The sequence below is a fragment of the Prionailurus viverrinus genome, chromosome B3 (genome assembly GCF_022837055.1).
Source record: "Prionailurus viverrinus isolate Anna chromosome B3, UM_Priviv_1.0, whole genome shotgun sequence".
In the NCBI taxonomy this organism is placed as follows: Eukaryota; Metazoa; Chordata; class Mammalia; order Carnivora; family Felidae; genus Prionailurus; species Prionailurus viverrinus.
Genome location: NC_062566.1, coordinates 29,442,935 through 29,457,611, shown reverse-complemented (window position 1 = coordinate 29,457,611; position 14,677 = coordinate 29,442,935). Strand labels below are relative to the sequence as shown.

The 14,677-nt window shown below is 48.9% G+C and overlaps 1 protein-coding gene across 7 annotated transcripts in view; it reads left to right on the top strand.

The window, feature by feature from the left end:
* The window catches only part of THSD4 (thrombospondin type 1 domain containing 4), a 564,941-nt gene that overhangs the window by 525,775 nt on the left and 24,489 nt on the right, over positions 1 to 14,677 (top strand). For all 7 annotated transcript variants that reach the window (XR_007153141.1, XM_047863578.1, XM_047863580.1 and 4 more), the window contains 4 exons: positions 1,957 to 2,053; positions 6,630 to 6,902; positions 13,408 to 13,537; positions 14,342 to 14,546. Coding sequence is in view for 6 of the 7 variants with exons in the window: in XM_047863578.1 (XP_047719534.1) it covers positions 1,957 to 2,053; positions 6,630 to 6,902; positions 13,408 to 13,537; positions 14,342 to 14,546 (705 nt within the window). In the remaining variant the exon portion in view is untranslated. The remainder of the gene's footprint in view (positions 1 to 1,956; positions 2,054 to 6,629; positions 6,903 to 13,407; positions 13,538 to 14,341; positions 14,547 to 14,677) is intronic.

Below are 14,677 nucleotides of genomic sequence, written 5' to 3'. Positions count from 1 at the left end.
GCAAAGGAAGAAACGAGAACTGCAGAGTACTCCAGACGATGTGCAATAAAGCTTGAAGGAACAATACAGACGTTTACTACAAGTTCCTTGCCTTACAGAAGACACAATTCGGGATTTATTTTACAAGAAACTAAATTAGTAGGTTGCCCAAGAGTATAAAATGGTCCTTATTTTTCAAAGAAACCACTAAAATCCAGTCTTCTTAAAATGCTCAGGAAATAAAAAAGGTGACAAGACATAAAACTCAAATCAGGTTTTGATAAAGAGGAGCTCAGCCACAGACCTGTACTCTCTTCCCATCTCTAAAGCCATGCTAATCTACATGCTATTTGCTGTCTTAGGATTCTATAAATACTCGTTCTCCAGCTGTACAGTTACATGTTCATTCCTGTTGGGCCTAGTGGCTCATAGACTAGAAACTATAAAAGAAGCCTTGTTATAGTTAATTTTGAATATTTTTTTTTAAGACTGTCCAGTTGGTTGTTGGGCTCTGGGTAAGTTTCCAATGGCATCAGGGGTAAAAACCCAGGTTGTTAAAGGCCCGGTGTGGGTGGTCTGGGATTCGGTGGCCAACAATAATTTCATAAATGGGACAGGGTTTGCACTGGCAGAATGCTCATGCAGAAGAGGCATGGGGGAGGCAGGGAGGGTTTCCAGCCTCAGACCCACTGTTAAAAGAGAAACGAGAGAATTAGGGGTAGATGGTGGGAAACAGAGGTCACCCCACTTCCCCCCTTGGGGCTCTGTGCTCACCACCATGGTTCCTGGGTGTAGGGAGGTCAGTGGTTCTCATGTCTGCCTTCCCACGGGTGATTGTAGAATGGAGGCCCCTTTTCACATGTAGGAAGAAGGTAAGGGATGATGGCGGGCAGAATGGACACTTTCATGAACAAAACAGGTCCCACCATGCAGGAGTGACTTGGAGACGCTTGTGGCTTAAAGATTCCAAGAGATAGCTGTGATTCTAACCTCTTGCTCCAGATGAAGAAATCAAAAACCGTGAGACCATGGGACTTGCTCTAGGGTATACAACTGGCCAACAGGAGAGCCCCTTTATAAAGCAGTAGGGACAGTGTCTCCTTGCCTGGCTTGTATTTACACTGAGGATTCCCATTCTGCTGCTCCATTTAGCCCAGCGCCCTGCCCCTCGCCAGGAAGGCCATAGGCACAAAGGACTCTGTGTTCCAAAGCCAATAGGGAGGGATTTTTTCTGCAAAGGCCTGCTGATTGATTTTGTGGTTTTTGTCCCAGATGGTGTTTAATTCCTGACTTCTGCTGCTTCCTGCTTGATATCCTGCTTTTGTCATTGGTTCCTGAGAGAACAGGAACCAGGGAGACTTACTTGCCTTACACCTGTTTTCCTGCCCCCCCCCCGCCCCCCCAACTCTCTGTGGCTCTGGAGCTTTCCATGGATGAGAGGGGATGAGATCCAGAGCGTGAACGAGGGAGAGGGTGGGGCAGACCTTTCCTGAGCCAGCCTCATGGCCAGATAGGGTTCTTTGAAGTAACCTCAGGGATGCCAGGCTGGCTCTGCCCAAGGCGGCTGGCTCTTCTTTGCATGATTTTCTCTCGCCACCTAGTGTTCAAATGTGTTCCCCTGTAGCGTAGACATGGCTGTCTGGGCTATTTTGAGAGCACTGAGCACAAACTAAGCTATGGTATAAGATGGTTGAGAGCCAACAGAAAGGTTCTTCTACCACTGGTCCCATCTTCCTATTTGGAATGTATAAAATCTTGACTTTCCCCCTAGTTTTCTTCCAAGTTCTTCATTCTTCAAAAGCAAAGAACAAAAAACAATCCAGGAAGAGCTTTCATTTAATCTGCCACAGGTTCACTAATATGATTAGATCTGAATCAACCCACTCATTAATAGATAGTGCCATTTATACCACGGAAACTTGGCCCACAGGCAAGGTGTGTGTGACAGTGCAGTGACATTGACCTTTGTGTTGTCAGATGATACACCAGCAGCCTAATCCTGGAGTCCACTATGAGTACGTCATCATGGGGACCAACGCCATCAGCCCCCAGGTGCCTCCTCACAGGAGACCAGGTAAAATCTCTTGTGTTTCTGCCAAGCATGCCTGCTATTTCCTTCTAAAGCCCCCCTGTCTCTTCCTGTGCATCTCCCTTGTGTCTCTCAGTCAACATGGAGAAAACCCATGGGCACGCACTTGATATCAGAGAATGCTTTACTATTTGTCTGAGCCTTTGCTGATGAGTGTGTCTCATTCACTTGATTCAAAAATGAGGTGGACATCCTGAATCTATCTTTCCAGTTCGACATTTGGAAGCACCTCGTATTAGGTTCCTACAGCTGCCCTAACAAATTTTTGCAAACTTAGTTACTCAGAACCACACAAATTTGCTATCACATGGTTCAGGAGGTCAGAGTCTGTCCAAAACGGGTCTTGCTGGGCGGGAACCAAGGTGTCGGTGGGCCATGCTCCTATGGGAGGCCCTAGGGGGCTCTGTCGCCCTGCCCTTTCCACGTCAAGAGGCCTCCTGAACTCCTTGCTTCTGGGCCCCCGCATCTTCAAAGCCAGCTGAGTAGCACCTTCGGATCTTGGGCTCCGACCCCATTTTTCCATCATCACATCTCCGTCTCTGACTCTCGTCCTCCTGCCTCTTGCTCGTGAGCATGCAAATGATAACATCGGGCCCATCCAGACAATCCAAGACAAGTCTCCATCCCCAAATCTTTAACTTCCTCACATCTGCAAAGTCCCTTTTACCATACATGGTAACATATTCACAGGTTCCAGGGATTAGGATGCAAACATCTTCAGAGGGCCATTATTCTTGTCTACTTCATGCCTTTTCTCTTGGTCCCCTTTGCTTCCGTCAACACTGCTTTGACTTATAAGAAATGAATAATGAGTTCACGCCTAGCTGTCTACCTCTTTCCCGTGGGCTTTGCTGATAGACACAGCAGGCAGCCCTCTGACTCCACAGATATTTCTTTACCAAATGATAATGGAGCCCACCACCCAAACGGAGACTTTCTTTTCCATCTTTTGAACGGGAAGGTCTGCATAAATATTAATGGTATCATCACCCACACACTGAGTCCTTGCTCTGTGCCAGATACTGCTGAGCCCTTCACACAGATTAACTCATCACATTATCACAATAGTGCTCAGAGGAAGGTGCTATTATTAGCCTCATTTTAAAAGTAAGGAAATGGAAGCTTAGATTGACTTATTTGCCCCGGTCTCACAGGGACCTCAGGCCAGCCTGTGTGACTACGTAACTGTTACGCTTCTTTGAGTTACCTGGTCTGACAACTGTCCTGGGAAGTGAGGGCACAGGAGGCCCGGCCCACCATCCTTCTCCAGCCCACCAGATGGATAACCGGGTTATCGGATTGTCACAGGTCAGGCAGAAACCACCTGGCTGCATGGAGACAACAGGGTGTGTGCCCAGCCTATGGGGTGCCCGTGTTGTCCAAACAGCAAATCAGCACAGCAGGAACGACACATAGTCTGAGAAACCAAGTGCGGATGGCAGAATATTGAGGTTACTGAGGTCTGATGCTGATCGATAAGGCGATTGGACAGACTACTTGAAATCATATAAGGTGATGATGACTGATAACAAGCCTGATGAGTCTCAGCTGATCGGTAGCATAGGATTGATGACCTGGGACAGGCAGGCCCAGAAGGAGTCAGTTGTAGAAAGTTGGTGAGGAGGGGCATTCTGGGAGTCGGCTTTACCCTCCATGAACTCAAATTCAGCTCTGCTGGTTTCTGCTGGCTTGCTTCAGACAAGTCAGGAACTCTCTGAGCACATCTCCAGTCTACAAAATGGTGAGGGGGAAAAAACCCTACACTCCCAGGATTTTTTTGGAGGCGACAGGCAGTGGAAAAGGATTGAATATCAGGTATCCATCCCGGCACGGTGCCCAGTGTATGCGAGGTACGCAAATGATTTTAAAATGTTTTTGTCTGGTAGCATTTTAGTCTCACTTATGGCGGGATGACTAGTCTTGATTCTGTTGATTTAAACTGCATATAATTTAAGCCATGAAGTATTTTAAGTAGCCAACTAAATAAGAAATACGGGTGAAGGGTGGGAGAGCCCTAAGTTTTAACCGGATTCTACAGTAACTCTGGGATCTGCCTCCTTAGTTTGTATCGAACTTGAACAATATTCGGTCAAAATAGAAATATATAAAGTAAGATACAAGTGCTCCATAACTGGCCAAACTTGGAAGCAACCAAGATATCCTTCGTTAGGCGAATGGATGAATAAGCTGTCTGGTACCTCCAGACAGTGGAATGTTATTCAGCACAAAAAGAAATGAGCTGTCAAGCCATGAAAAGACGTGGAAGAAAGGTCAGTGCGCATTATTAAAGTGAAAGAAGCCGATCTGAAAAGCCTCCACGCTGCATGATTCCAACCATACGACATTCTGAAAAAGGCAAAACTATGAGGACGTTAAACAGGTTCCCAGGGGGCAAGGGGAGGGAGGGACGAATAGGCAGACAGAAGATTTTGAGGGCAGTGACACTATTCTCAATGCTACCGTAATGGTGGGTGCATAGCACTACACATTTGTCGAAACCCATAAATTGTACGTCACCAGACTGAGCCCTGATGTAAACCATGGGCTTTGGGTGACAATAGTGTGTCGATGCAGGTTCATGGATGGCAACAGCTGTCCCATTCTGGTGCAGGATGTTGATGGGGGAGGCTGTGCGTGTGTGGGGCCAGGGAGGATATGGAACCTTTCCACTTAATTTTGCTGTGACCCTAAAACTGCTCTAAAAAAAAGAATAAGGTCTATGAAAAAAAAAAGAAAAGGTAATATGCCCCGACCTCATCCCTCCCACCCCATCCCAAGAGGGGATATCTCTTTACAACTTGGTGGGATTCCACACAGCCCTTTCCTGTGCACATAGAAACACGCTTACAGCCACTTGGAACCTTTGCCTGCAATCCAAGTGTACAAGGGACATTGCATGCTGGGCTTTTCCAGAAGTCTAACTGAGATCTCACCTCAACTGCAAACCTATTTGAAACTTGTAGAAAATTCGATCTCAGTCCATATGGGGGCCCCCCACACACCCCCGATAGGAGTGAAGGTCACCATGAGTAAGGTCTGCGGTGCTCAGGAAGCCCCAGCCCCCTGACTCCACCCTCTCCTCGCCTTGGAAATACTTCTCCCTCTCCCTGTGTCTCTCAAAAAATGCTCTCCACCTTTCCCTCCTTTCTTTTCCTCTTTTCCCTCGACTAGCTGGGTATCTGGGCCTCCTTATCCTTCCTGAGAACTCAGGCTTTCACTGTAGGAAGGAAGAGCTGTTGACTTTCAGCAGCTTGTACTCTCTCTCCTGCAAAACTCCGAGGCCAGAAAACCTAAGGGCTTGGCCACTTGGACTGGGAGAGGAGGAGGAACAGACGCAAGGGGCAGAAAGCAGATTTAATCTCCAGAGGTGTCCAGCCACACCTCAGCATGTATGTGTATGCAGGCTAAACTCTGCCGTGCTTTTTCCTCTCGTCAAACAACAGATCGGTCATCTTTCCATATCACAACGTGTATTTTCTCCGTTTTTTTTTTTTTGTTCCATTCTTTTTTTTTAAATTTTTTTTTTCAACGTTTATTTATTTTTGAGACAGAGAGAGACAGAGCATGAACGGGGGAGGGGCAGAGAGAGAGGGAGACACAGAATCCGAAACAGGCTCCAGGCTCCGAGCCGTCAGCCCAGAGCCCGACACGGGGCTCGAACTCCCGGACCGCGAGATCGTGACCTGGCTGAAGTCGGACGCTTAACCGACTGCACCACCCAGGCGCCCCTTTGTTCCATTCTTAAAAAAAAAAAAAAATCGGTCATCTTTCCATATCACAACATACGGTCATCTTTCCATATCACAACATATATTTTCTCCGTTTTTTTTGTTGTTGTTGTTCCATTCTTAAAAAAAAAAAAAAAAAAGGTAACCTAGCATCCATTCATGGCTGTAGCCTGATGGTTTTTAACCAGGACCCTGGTGGACACTTAAATCCACTCCACTGTTGGGCTATTTCAAATAACGCTTTACTGGCCATGGTTGTACATGCAGCTTTATGCGAAAGAATGGGAATATTTGCACGATGAAGGTCCTAGAAACTGAATCACTAGGTCAGGAGGCACGTGCGTGTAAAACAAGGGTGGATGTGACCAAATTGCCCTCCAAAAATTTGTGGCTATCTACCCTCCCCTTCCCCGGTGTATTTCCCTGTACTTTCCATGAGGGGTTTAGGGATCTTAGGGTCTCCAAAGTTTCTGATACTTACTGTCAGGCTAATAACGTTGTGGCGGTAGTTTTTGTTTTTCCCATGTGGTTCTTTCACTATGAGTGAAGTTGAGCGTTGTTGTGTGACTTTTGGGCTGTTTGTATTTCTTTTTGCGTGACTTGCCTCTTCCTGGCCCTTGCCTGCTTCTCCTCCTGAGACATCCGTCTTTCTCTTATTCGCTTTTAATAATGGTTTGGATATTAGGGAAATGAGCGTCTGCATGTTTTAAACACGCGTGTTGTGAATTAGAAACGGTGGCATTCTGCATAATTTCTGATGTTGAAGGGATCTCCTCCGTGGGACTCAGTGTCCAGACCGATCTCTCTTCTGTGTGTGCACCTGCCTCTCCTAGGGGAGCCCTTCAACGGCCAGCTGGTAACGGATGGGAGGAGCCAGGAGGAGCGAGAAGAGAAAGAGAGGACCGAGGAGAAGGAAGGAGATGGTGGGGCGCCTGAAGTATTCACCTCAGGATCAGCGCAGGCCTTCCCAGTCAGGCATCCCGATGGATTTTCTCCCCATCGACCGGACGATTTGGTGCCGGCGGCACCGCAGTCCCCACGGCGAAGCCGGGACCACAACTGGAAGCAGCTCGGGACCACAGAATGCTCAACGAGTTGTGGGAAAGGTGAGCTCGAGTGTGGGCCAGGAGGGTGTCCGCAGATCCCTGCCCCCCCGCCCCCGCCACCCGGTGAGGAACGCGTAGCTGGGCTCGAGGCACGCGGCAAACCCTCCCCTCCTTGAGCTTGACTGTGGGATTGGTCACTGGAGTGACACTGTGTTGAGGCTCCCCAAGACCCCCCCCCAAGCCTGATGATCCCCAAGAAGGACATGCAAGACTCAGAGAAGCTGCCAGGCTTGCAACTTTTACAGTGAGAAGATACAGAGGGGCATCGTCAGAGGGAAAACGCGTGTGTGGCCAGGTCCAGGAGAAACCAGGGGCCAGCTTCCAGGTGTCCCATCCCAAGACAGTTGCATATGGATGCACTGAATTCTCCCAGCAATGAGGGGTGACCGCAGGAGCCAAGTAATGCCAACCGGAGAAGCCCCTCGAGCTTTGGTGTCCAGGGGGCTTATTGTGGCTCAGTCGCATCGGCACGTAGCCCCCACATTACCGACATTGGCACCCAGAAGTCAAACTGAGAGACAGGACATGGCCCGAGACCTCAGGCACAGAAAAACAGGCACTCACCCGAATCGCATTGTTGGCATAAACTCTCTTGTCACACTGATACAGCGTGGTCCCAAGACATAGAGAAACACCCCTGTCAGCCGGATATTCCACGGGCTCAAGGGGCCGGTCCTGAAGATGGGCCTTTCTTTGGAGTGTGCAGGGTCTGAGCACCCTGAGTTAACCCTCTCCTGCATGCCACACTCATTAATGGCCACAGAATGTGCTCACAAAGTGTAAGGTCACACAAATACCAGACAAAACTCATTCTCACATCTGAGATTCCAGAAAAAAGCATGCTGACTGGGCTTGAGGTGTTAGCTGGCTTTCAGGCTCACCAGCACTCACAGCTCTCTCCTTTCTGTAAAATCCTCATCCTGTATCATCCTGTTATCCCGACCCCGTCGGCTGAGACCCCAGGGACAAGCCTGCAGCCCAACGTCGCCAGCTCTGTGGACTCCTGGCAGGAAGGGAGACCGCACACCAGAGAGCACACGGGGCATCTCCCTAAACCAAAGAAAAGAGAAGAGTTACAGGACTGGGGAGAAGAGTGGATGGTGTGCAGGTGAAATTTACGTAAAGCTGGTCGTGATAGGCTCAAAACAAAGCGTGGCTGTGTGCGAGCGGGTCAGTATCAGTCTCGGTCTGAACTGTGAAGGCGATCCAGGGCCCTGTTTTCTGGAAAGCCCCAAAGCTAAGGTAGATGTGGAATGTGGTGTCCAGAAACCCCTTCTCAAACCTGTGGCACCTGGTTGGAAATGGATGCTGTTTCCCAGTTTCAAGGTGGCCTAGATCCCCAGGGCAAGGATTTGCCTGTGACCATCCAGGAACTGTTTTCCAGGGATACCAAATGCATAGTAATAGCCTTCTGTTTGTAATGAAGTCCTATTGGTGACCCTGGAAGAGCTGTGCTTTGAGGGGAGGTTACCACAGAAACGGGGAGGCTGTATCTCAGAAAGTTTCTGCGGACAGGAAACTGACACAGTGAGAATATTGGTTTGGGGACATTTTTTTTTTTTTTTCTTTTCTTCAAGAGGCTTGTACCTGAAGGCACAAAATCCGGAAACTTTGACAGAATTTGTGCATGGAAAAGCCTTTCGCCACCGCCTCAAAGCCTTTATCTTTTTCCCAAGCACGTTGGCTTAGTGGCTTTTGAGAATGGGATTTGGGTGTTCTTCACGGGAGCTGGAGCTCCTCCCTCCTGGAACCCCACCAGTCCCATGATGATCGACAACCGGAGAACTGATTTATGGGGCTGGTATTGTGCAGGTTTTATCGTGCTTTTACTTAGTTGATGTGCAAAGAACATGGACTGGAGATTCGCCGGGCTAAGCTCTTTTTCAAGCTCTGTGAGGAAAAATGAAATGCCTATAGAATGTGTCTTAACAGAGGCAGAAAGCTAGAGATGATTACACATTAAGGCCAAAACCACTTTAGTGAGGACCCAGCCATGAATCTGAAGAGGTGAGCAGTACAAAATGCAGGTGACGTAGGAACTCAGGGTCCAAATGTGTTCTTACCAAATACTCTGTAGTTAGTGGTATGGTACCCACTAGAGGAACTGCTTACATTTGCGCTAGGTAAAAATGAGGGAAAGTTATAAAAATAAAAATTGTTGTCATGTGGTTTTATATCAAGGATGGCACGTATGGGAGATTCTCTTCCCTTTCACGTCCGTAAAGATCGCCTGGCCCAGCCTTTCCAGGAGGGTGAGATGTAGCCTTGTCCAGAGACCTTTCGGTTTTGCCTTGGGGACTTAATAGGATAAGGACATAGCTTTGCCATTTGCCAGCTGCCCCTTCATGCTGCTCACACGGTCCTGTGTTCACTGAATAGATGCCACTTACCCTGGTGGTCATTCAACAGGTCTCTTATCTGCTCTCTACCAGGCATGATGGAGGGACCCCATCTCCAAAGATTCTGGTTATCGTCCCCCCAGCCAACCCCAGTCTGTGTGATCCGCACGGAGATAAAAAATCTGCCTCCCTGATTATTCTCTGGTATGGAGCCAGCAAACTGTTTAGACCTGCTGATTGAGCACAGCTACATCTCCTCTGGGAAGCCCTTCCCAATTCTGCAAGGTCCCACTTATTCCATGGGACCTCCCGGCAATTCGGGACACATTTTTGTCCCAGCTCCGTGTGGCCTAGCGGACCCTCCGCATGTACACACACTTTGCGTTGCCTGCACCTGGGATCGTACCAAGCACGCACGGGGGCACCCCTCAGGTGATTCTTGAATTAACGAATATATTGTCACCACATCTCAAGTGGGGTGTAGACAGCTTTTAGAAAGCGTGTGAGAGTGGCTTTTACATCTTCATTATATCTTAGATACGCAAGGCTAGTGTTGCCTTACTTGTGTTTTATCCGTAGCTGAAAGAGCGTGGATTTATGTATTCGAAACTGAAGACTCTTTTTCTCTAGATTTCCATATTATCTTGTTTAACGTCCTTAATAGAGTCTTTCTCTTTTGCATTGTGGACCCACACACACATACACACACGTCATCTGCCCCTCGGATGCCCGGGATGACGTGTGCATTCTCTTCTTTACCCTGATAAACAGCACGGCTTGTCCAGTCAAAGAGACACGGAAGACGTGCCTCGGAAATCAAACAAGAGCAGAGATGTACTGTCCCCCACCCCCACAACTTGTACTCCCAGCCCCTTTGCTCTCCCTCGTGACAAATGGCAGCAGCCGGGGGTGCCCCTCCCTTGGCTCCCTGGAAGGTTTGCTCCCGGCAGCAGTGGCCACACCTGCAGGACAGACGAGGCAGCGTGGATGCGGCAGTGTTTTGCTCAGCAGTAGTGACAGATGTGCTGGGACCAGGACCTTCTGAGCCTACTGGTGCCGCCCAGCTCTTTTATGCACAACACAAATCCACGCCCCCTGCAACCTCACCACTTGTCCCTACACAGACCTCCTCCAGTCCTGGTGGAGCTCACCAGACCACACGTTTCCACAGGTTTCATGTGAAAACCTCCCTTTTGGGGAAATGCTTTCAGCATCACGATATCACCATCACAGAGAGGGGCCCCGCCCCGAGCATCCCACATGGCTTGTACTCCATCCAGCATTTTGCCCAGACCTCTGGTCAAAATTTTGGCTTGGCCCCATTGATTCCTAAGGTACCAAGACTAGGGTGATTTAATTTTTTTCTTGCTCCGTATTTTGTCCCTCTCTCCACAGTGCCTTGCCGGCCTCTATATACTGTCCCCTGAATTCACTGACTTGCCTCAGTTGCTCATTTTGGATTACCTGCGGCACCGTCCCCTCCTCCAGGATAACAGAGTCCTGTTTTGATCAACACACACAACACAAAACCCAACTAAAACGATCCCGGATTTTCCCTGCTGCCTGAAGCCCAGCCAGCACCTGACCTCACCACCCCATTCTTGCTTGCCAGCAATTAGAGGCATAATTGAATGGCACGCTGTACAGTGAAGAGATGGCCAGGTGCCATTTTGAGTGACAGTCCCCCTCTCTGCGGAGATCAACAAAGAAAGAAACCATTGTGGTCACTGGAGTCACTAGAGCTCTGGTGCTTTCTCACCATCAGAGAGAGAGCCTCTGAACCCAGGTCCTCGACTGAACACGGGAGCTGCATGGTGGACAAGCGCTCTGTAAAGGCCGTAAGGGGTTGGGGAAGGCAGGCAGTGGCCATGTGCTAACAGCCCTAAGCAGAACCCATCTCTCCGAGGCACAGAGCATTCCTATGGTTACCTGCATCCTTCTAGCTGAAGATATTAAATTGCCCCCTCATTTGCGTGCCGTGGGGTTGGAATAGTTACTTTTGCTTTGCAGTTCACAAACTTGCTAGCAGAAAAGTTAGACCCACATGGTCCGAAGGGATAAATAATAAGATTTTTACTTAATCCCTTAATGGCTGGGTCCCAAATGGATACCCTGCAAGGCGTGAATGGAATCTTATTCATCTTTGTGAAGTGAGCATGATGTGCTTCATGTTCGTTGAACTTAATTAAAAATCTCTTCTTAAAGGAAGCAGGTATGTCACTAGACAAAACTCAATTCCACAAAAATTGTTTGCTTCCTATTAATTAAATTAATTTAAGGGAAAAGTCAGCACTGCTTTTTTACTGAGCTAACAATTATACTTAATTGAGACATGATTTTAAATAATGGTCTCAAGGAAGAGCCGCATTAGAAATTTTTACTAGCAGAGTGGTTTTGAAACACATGACCATTTCAGATTCAAAACTGTCTTACAAACTGTCGAGTTTCTTACGAGAACTTCCCTCTGGCTCGGTCATCACACAAGATCAGCTGAAACAAGCATTGACACACTTTTCACGGCTGATGAAATATTGGGGCCTTTATGTTAAAAGTTATCCCTCCAGTTTCAATTAAATTGTAGCAAGTTGGAAGTTCAGAAACTCTGAACGCCTGGCCAGTTAGCAACAGAGCTAAGACAGAGCTGTAGAATAAGTGATAGTGTTCTGCCCAGCAGGAATTGTGTAGTGGCCTCGACTGGGGGGTTGGCTGTGGGGACAGGCAATTATTTGTGAAGAAGCATCTTATTTTTCAGACCGTTGCTTGGCCTGATGACATTTCTCTTTGTACACCTTCACTAGTAATACTCCAGGGCTGCCACCAGGGAGCAGCAGAGAGAGGAAGGCAGAATTGAAAGGGATTTTTTTGAAAGCGACAGATCTCACTTAACAAATTCTGACCTTCTCTCCAAGACAGATTTAGCCACATGAAGCCAGTGAAACTCAGCTATGTATTTAACACAAAACAACAGGGGCGTCTGGGTGGCTCCGTCGGTTGAGCGTCTGGCTCCTGGTTGCAGCTCGGGTCATGATCTCACAGTTTGTGACTCTGAGCCCCAAGTCTGGCTCCTCAGTGACAGTGCAGATGCCACTTGGAATTCTCTCTCTGCCTCTCCCTTTCTCTCTCTCTCTCAAAATAAATAAAAACTTTTTTTAAAAAGTGTTTAAAACAGGGGCGCCTGGGTGGCGCAGTCGGTTAAGCGTCCGACTTCAGCCAGGTCACGATCTCGCGGTCCGTGAGTTCGAGCCCCGCGTCGGGCTCTGGGCTGATGGCTCAGAGCCTGGAGCCTGTTACCGATTCTGTGTCTCCCTCTCTCTCTGCCCCTCCCCTGTTCATGCTGTGTCTCTCTCTGTCCCCAAAATAAATAAAACGTTGAAAAAAAAAGTGTTCAAAACAAAACAACAACAACAAAAACCCCGAGGAAGTTAGTATGATTTTTTGTAGCAAAGTAATAAAAACAAATATTAGATCTCTGATAAGTAGCCACTCAGCATTTTTATTGAGCAGCTGTTATTCTGCTACGTACTGGGATTACAGGGATGGACAAGAATGAGTTCTGTCTCTGAGAAGCTCACTGTCTCATGGGAAGCAGACATCCACTCAAATACCTAAAAATACCATTGGATCAGTACTTTATTCGGGGAATGTGTGAGATGCTTTACAAAGGGGAAGCCAGCTGCTCCTCTAGCCTCTCTTAAATCTTCCTACTTCTCTGCTTCAGCCTGCCTCTTCATCATACAGGCACAGGTTCAGCTGCCTGGACGGCCCCCTCCCTCCAAGACACATGTGCACACAGCTGCCCAAACCCAACCGTTCTCTAGGATCCAGCTGGGGCTTCTGGGACCCTTTCTCTGTGATGTCTCCAGAAAACCTGCAAACGGTTATTGCTAGTGCTCACAATCTCTCTCCTGCCTAGTGCTATCTTGAACTGTTACGAAAACTATTTTTGCCTGCCTCTAGCAGCCGTGTCCGCAAAGAGATCGTAAGCTCTCCGAGGGCAGTGACTATTCCTACCCTTCTTTGCACCCACAGTGCCTGGTGGCCCGTGTGTGTGCATATGGATTGTTCCGTTTCTGTGGCCTCTCTTCATCGGTACCTGGGTATCTCTGTGCATCTCCACCATTCAAGTGTGCAGGATGGTCCCTCAGAAGTTCTTCTTGTGTTTGCAGGATCGCAGTTCCCGATTTTTCGCTGTGTACACAGAAACACCCACGAAGAGGTTCCCGAGAGCTACTGTGACTCCAGCATGAAGCCGACCCCCGAGGAGGAACCCTGCAACATCTTCCCTTGCCCAGCCTTGTAAGATGGCCTCTCGGTGCAGGTGGCCTTTTGTCGGGTCACTTCTGCTTGCTCGTGCATAGGGCCTCAGTCGCAGAACAATCCGGTTTTTAAATCTGTGTACATCTGATTTAGGAACATGAGACTTGGTCTGTGCATAAGCTGCAGTCTGTTCAACACGCGCACCTGTCTCGGGATGCACACAGTTAACTTGCAGCCCTGACCAGCCAGCTTTTGGTAATCAGGAGCCATTACGTTTTAGCCCGGTGAGGAAAGGAGAGAGGGAAGCAGAGAATTACAGTCCAGCGTGGTCAGTGTGGTAGGTGAGCTGTGTACACAGAATAACGCGAGTCACAAAGACAGCAGCCAGGAGGAGTCGGGTAGAGTCTCAGGAGAGGTCGGGGCTGGCTATTGAATGATAAATAGGACACTTGCAGAAGGAAGGACAGGGGAAGGGCCCTAAGAAGGGTCCAAACGTAATCTTCAAAGTAACAGATACATTCTCATAGGTAATGAGCATGCGCCCATGTCTTATTTAACTGAATGACAAAGCAGGGGGACAGGAGAGGATTGTGAAACTGACGAGTAACTAGAAAAAAAAAAAAAAAAAAAGAATACTGGAAAAAGATTTCTAAGTTCCAAAGTGGGTTACTTTCCTTTACGGAGCCCAATGGCCCTTGGGCCGACCATTAAGAATGCTCTAGGACGAGCCTCACCCGGAAGGATTCTGACGGTTCCTTGCAGGCTGGCTCGGGCGGGGTCTGACTGTCTTCCTGCGGACCGACGCTGACCCGTCCCTGTCGCTCTCTGTCATTCCCGAGCTAGCTGGGACATCGGAGAGTGGTCTGAGTGCAGCAAGACCTGCGGCCTGGGCATGCAGCATCGCCAGGTTCTGTGCCGCCAGGTGTATGCCAACCGCAGCCTGACGGTGCAGCCCTACCGCTGCCAGCACCTGGAGAAGCCCGAGACCACCAGCACCTGCCAGCTCAAGATCTGCAGCGAGTGGCAGATCCGGACAGACTGGACCTCGGTATGCGGGGCGGGGCGGGGCGCCGCTCCAGAGCTCCCCCTGCAGCGCTCACTGCCTCCCCACCCCCACCCCGCCGCCCCGCCCCCACCCCGAGACCTATCAGGACAGCCCTGAGGTCTCCTGGAGGGAAC